At 34.8% G+C, this 6,000-nt stretch overlaps 1 protein-coding gene across 3 annotated transcripts in view; it reads left to right on the forward strand.

The window, feature by feature from the left end:
- LOC136845332 (uncharacterized) overlaps nt 1–5,346 on the forward strand; it is a 48,188-nt gene extending 42,842 nt beyond the window's left edge. For all 3 annotated transcript variants that reach the window (XM_067115561.1, XM_067115577.1, XM_067115568.1), the window contains exon 3: nt 2,168–5,346. In XM_067115561.1, coding sequence (XP_066971662.1) covers nt 2,211–3,368 — 1,158 coding nt within the window. In that variant the 5' untranslated portion in view covers nt 2,168–2,210 and the 3' untranslated portion in view covers nt 3,369–5,346. The remainder of the gene's footprint in view (nt 1–2,167) is intronic.
- Nucleotides 5,347–6,000: the final 654 nt, after the last annotated feature.

The following is a 6,000-nucleotide window of genomic DNA, read 5'->3' on the forward strand; positions in this document are numbered from 1 at the left end:
TTCATCATGTATAAATTTAATTTTTGCACACAAATACAAATCAAACTATTTCATTAGCCTTATTTTGTTGGTAGAGTAAAATAAACCATCCAGAATTACTTTTTGACGAAATAACTATTCTGGGACAAATATACACTGTTCTTTTGAACTTAACGCCTCTTCATGAGGATCAAAGCATTCCAAGGAGGGTTGAAGTTGAAAGTTAGGCATTGTAGCACAATGGGCGGGCTAAACTAAATAATAATAATAATAATAATAGCATATGTATATACAGTAGGAGTCTCTGCATATGCATGTTAACTATGTTGCAGCCCTAGATTTCATTTCATAGTTTGTTTACTTTCTTGGTGTGTTGTCCTTACAGGCTAAATGGTAATAATGTGACTGGGTTTATTACCTTTAACTGCCTAGCCTGAGAACTGGTGTTGTTACTGATATATTTAACTAAAAATATGCTTGGTCTTAACTGAGCTGTTGCTTGATCCTGGATGTGGAACTAAAATTTTGACTATTTTTCAACAGTTGTCTGTTTGAAGTCACCCAAAACATCAACAAAGAAGGGAGTTACCTTATCATTTGCAACCTTGAAACTGGGCACTGTTAATTTTTTCTTACTGGTATTGAATTTGTCTTAACTATAATATTCCAAAACAGTAATGTTTCCATCACATTTAAAATCTGTTCTGGCACTGCTTATTTTCCTTGATGATTTCTTTCAGAATTCCTAAGACTGTCTGCAAGACTTAAATTTCATGATCAATTCAGTTCAATTCATTTAGGGTTTCTCTTCTACCAGAAGGGTGTGTCAGCACCATTGTTGATCGTTGCTTGCAGCATTTTTTAATACAAACACACAGCCAGGTAGTATTGTTATCCTTCTCAGCTTGCAAATGCAAAATGCAATTGCCTTCTAGCTGCTTCTTATCCCAAGAAAAGTTCTTGGTCCATATCAAGTGCTGTATGGAAGTTCTAAATATGATTCCTCATCAGATTACAATTCATTATCCACAAAGTAAGGGCACCTCCATGCTAACTCCTAGGACATTACTCACAGATGAGAACGATTATAAGCTCATTTATCCAGATCAATAACCTAAAAATACCCAAGTCACACAAGTCTGCCACAAATAATTTGTAAATCTGTTTAAACAGACTGCATTTTTAGAATTAAATAAGAAAGCTGCAAATACTACAGATTAAATTTCATATGAGGAGTTGTATCCAAGACTTGCCTGTTGCTGAAATTATGACATACATATAAAAAGTATCTCAACATACAGGAGGCAGTCCCCAGTTATTGGCAGACTTGGTTATCAGTGATCCAGTTTTTCAATGCTTGTCTAGTGGCAAAAATTGGTGATTTTGGTGCCAATATGTGCCAATTTCTGCTTATCAGCACCAACATGCTCCAATTTCCGCTTATTGGCGCTGATAATCACGTATTGGTGCCATACATACCTGATAAAGGCGCCAATAACTGAAAATCACAGATTTTCACTTATCATCATGCCATCGGAACGGAACCCCCGCCGATAACTGGGGACGGCCTCCTCTACTTCCTTATTACTGTACATTATTTATTAGGACTGAACCATGTGGGATTACCATCCAGTAATTTGTGTTGAAAGGATGTGTCCAGTTTAAGGCGGTTTAATGCTATTAGGGTCATTTGTTTCATTTTTGGGATAATACAGTACAACATTTTCACTACGTACTTGCACTATAGTCCAAACTTACAAAACAGTTCTGACCAGACCATTCAAATGGGCCTTTGCTCTGAACCTTTTCAGAAAACATAGGACTTTGATTTCTAGCACTCTTGGAACCTGATACTGCACCAAAAGGAATGTTAGATAGTTCATGTTAGTACAGTAATCACTGGGAAATTTCCATAGGTGTACAGTATACAAAGCATATCTAAAGTGCCTCAGTGGATTTCCTAGTTGGACCCTTAGGCTGACTGCTTTAACTTATATTATTCTAATTGCTTCAGAGCTTTTATTTCTTAGGAAGTGCATCTATATCCAAATGCTTCTCCCTCACAAGCTAACTAACATACTATGACAAAAGTACTTTTAAGTCTCAAAGTCTTACATGCTATTGAATACTGTGTGTATTACCAATTTTGTTTTTTTTTGTCTAATTTTTCTTACATTGTGTGTTACAGACATTTCCAAAGTTCAGTGCTGTACTCCAATCTTGGCCAAGCAATGGATTCTGACTTGAAGCCACTTTCACTCATTGAAGATATTAGTCATCAGTGGGTTGAAAAGATGTTGTCACTCAAATTTGGGAACCCTGTTACCTTACAATCATGGAGCTATGAGTACCCTGAGACTCCTGAAGGATTCATGAGTGAAATTGTTTACCTGAAAGTTGTTTACAGTGGAAGTGGTGATGAAAAATTGCAGCTTAAGTTGGTGCTCAAAGTGCTACCAAGAGAACTGGAAAGGAAACAAACTATTGCTCTTGGAGGCTTAGATAGAAGAGAAATAGCCTTTTATAAATTTGTTAACACCCAGGAGTTTAAGGACATGTGCTTAAAAAGTGGTGTTAAGCTGCAAGTACCTGAAGTTTATTATGCTTCCTATTTCAGTGGTGAAATTACACTTGTTATGCAGGATCTTAATAATGACAATTATAAGAGTGGTATTGTAAAAGAAGGCAATAATCTTGCTCAGACTAAAGTAGCTGTACAGGCTATTGCTCAGCTTCATGCTGCAGGATTAGCATACTTGGAAAAATATGGAGAGTCAGGCATTTTAGCTGATTTAGCAGAAGAGTTCAAATTTACTTGCTTTGACAAGTTTTTCATACGCAACCTGAACACTTTAGCTGATATGTATAAAGGTACAGCATTAGCCGACTCAATGAAATCTCTCATACCGTATACAAAAGATATTCTAGAAATGAGGAAGAGGTTTCCCTTAATAAGAACTGTGGTTCATGGTGATTACTGGGCTGGCCAGCTAATGTATTCAGAGGATGAAAGCAATGTCATGATGATTGACTGGCAACACTGTAATGTTGATAATCCTGCCAGTGATATCTTGTCAATGCTGTTTATGAGCAGTCACCCTTCAGTGTTGGAAGACCACCTAGAGGAAGTTGTACAAAGTTATTGGGAATCTTTATCTTTTAATGCTAAAAAGTTCGGAGTGTCTCTTGACATCACAATTGAGCAATTACGGCAAAATGTTGATGACTTGATGCTTTTTGGATTTATGATGGTTGGTATAAGCATTCCTGAGTTCCTTGGTGGAGGTAACATTACTCCTGAAAGGTTGTTTGGTTATGTTAACTTCCTAGAAAAAAAGTCAATAGTGTCAAAATATGTGAAGATGATGGAAAAAGAATGTAACATTTAGCGTGAAAATATTAACAATTTACTGTACTGTACTTGGACTTCATTACAGTACAAATTGCTATACAGTATTACGTTTAGGTTTATGTGACATTATTAATGTGTAAAATTGAATATCTGCAATTAATGATCAAAATAACTCCTATGCCATGAATTTTATACAGTATTGCTTTATATTTGTCTTTCTCTTTCATGCTGATACTGTGTCAAATAGCCTTCCTCTTTTTTAGTCACTGTATAGAAGTCTTCAACTTCGAGCTTTGTTTTATGAGCAATAGTGACTTAAATCAGTCTAAACAACTAATAGGTTTATTCATAGTTATGAGGTGGCATATATTTTAGTTAGGTGGTGAAAATCTCATCCACAATCCATATTCTATCATGGAGGGCACATTACTCCCTTCGGAGAAAAATGTCACTGTTTACTCAGTGGAAACAAAAACAGCAGGTTGTCATTCCTTCAACATTAACATAATCTTTTCCTTTTGTTTTTCCATCTTTTGACCTTTTGTGTATTCCCTCTTATCACATGATGTTACTCTGATAGTTACTCTTTACAGTAAGCTTCCATTCCCTATATTTTAGTCTAGATTTTAAGTCATATGTAACAATAAAATAAGTAATTGGTTTCCTTTCTTTCAGCTGTAACCTTACTTTCCAGATGTTTGACTTAGTCCTGGAAGATCTTAAACTTGCCTTTTGTCATATTAAATGTAATCCTTATTGCCTTCACTGCAGACTAATTGCTATATACTATATATTTACCCCCCCCTTATTTAATTACCCATGCTTCTGTACACATCTCTACTGCCATCATTTATAATTGGTACAAATACCTTTTCGATTTTAATAAAGAATGAAATCAGGTATACAATCTGGATAAACTTGTTATCATTAGACATGAGCCTCATACCCACTTACTACATACTGTAACTCACTAAATGAACTTTAAATCTGTGTTAAGATTTATGGATAATGTACTTCATTGTGGATCAAGGGTGAGCAAGTAAATGCAGCAAAAGTTGGATCATATATATTTATACAGTACTGTTTAGTTTTTAAGGCCACCTTTGACTACACCAGATTAGTACAATTTGGTGTCTTTTAAAATGTTGTTTCACATTATCATATTCCTTGTCAACAACATACCTTAAACCCTCTACAAAATTTTTTTTATTTTTAATTTTTGTTGTTGTCACTGGATGTTACACTTGAAGGAAGAAATCAATGTGCTTGCCTCTTTCATTAACCATGGACATTGCACCTTTCTAGAGTGACATTCTATACCAGTTATTTCTACTACATAATCCCTTACCATATTCTAAACTGTATAACAAAGTAAACCTGCAGTCTACATGGATTATCATATACAGTGTAGTAACAGATGGTCAATCTCCCCAATGGCAACATAAATAGGGATGGACCAATCAAGCAACATAAATAGGAATGGATCAATCAATCTCCCCAGTGGCAACATAAATAGAAATGGATCAATATACTGTACCTTTTCACCAACAGAAATTCAGTGCAGTGTACAGCAGTTTTGTAACTGGTCTTGTAAAAACTGTAAATCAATGTAGGTCAGGTAAAGGAAGCCATTTATTTTTGTTTTCTTCCTGATTATTCCAAGAGAATAAATATAAAATCAGCTTTAATTTTAGAAAGTAATGGTTGCAAAAAAAAAAAAAGGAATGGTTCACGACATGCTATGGTATCCAAACTTGGTGAAGAGAAGTGATTGAGACTCAACTAAAATGTATTCCATGTTTGCTTTTTTATGTAAGGGTGAATTACATTCACATTTTGTCTTATTTTAGAATATTTAATGTTATACAGATAATTCAGAAATGAATAGTTGTACTTTATTTTTAAGACAGGTTAGCATTTAGATTTGTATATAAATAAGAAATTTTATACAAGAGTCAAGTTGTGTGGTATTGCTGTATGTTTGTTAATTCTTAAAATTATAGCTTTTTCAAAAAGCTGAATTTAATATCCTAGAATTCTGACAGGAATACTATGTTTGTGATTTTACTACCTGCTTGTACATTATTATTTGTTTTAATTTCTAGACTCTCATGGGCCCACCTGAAAGATTTGTTCTCATATGAGATATGAAAATTACAGTGAGATAAATTTCATGAACTTGGAAAGTTAAATGGGATGAAATAAATGGGAATGGATGACAAGTAACAGCAGAAAGCAATATAACTAGAATCCGCAGTACTGTACTAAAGGTTCTCTAGAGTGATGTGCAAGGTGAGCTGCTGTAAAGAATAATACCTATAAAACCAAATGTATATGTGTGTGTATGAAGAGATGCACTATTCCTAAACCTCACAGCCAACTGTTCACATTCGGCGACCATTATTCCATGGTTATGAGAACAGCAAATTTTCAGATACATTTGTCCACACTTCACAAACCTTATTCCATGGTCACAAGGAGAGCAAATTTTCAGACACCTTTTACCACACGGACAAATATAGAAATGACAACTCCGAAATTTCAAATTGTTTCATGTGGGCTCCAGTGCCTGAAGCCTTTTGATTTTGGATATACTGTACTTGTGCCACCGCTACTGTATTGCAATGCAAAAATGAGATCCAGAAAATGTTGTTTATGTACGATAAACT

Source organism: Macrobrachium rosenbergii, chromosome 2 (genome assembly GCF_040412425.1).
Source record: "Macrobrachium rosenbergii isolate ZJJX-2024 chromosome 2, ASM4041242v1, whole genome shotgun sequence".
NCBI classification, from domain to species: Eukaryota; Metazoa; Arthropoda; class Malacostraca; order Decapoda; family Palaemonidae; genus Macrobrachium; species Macrobrachium rosenbergii.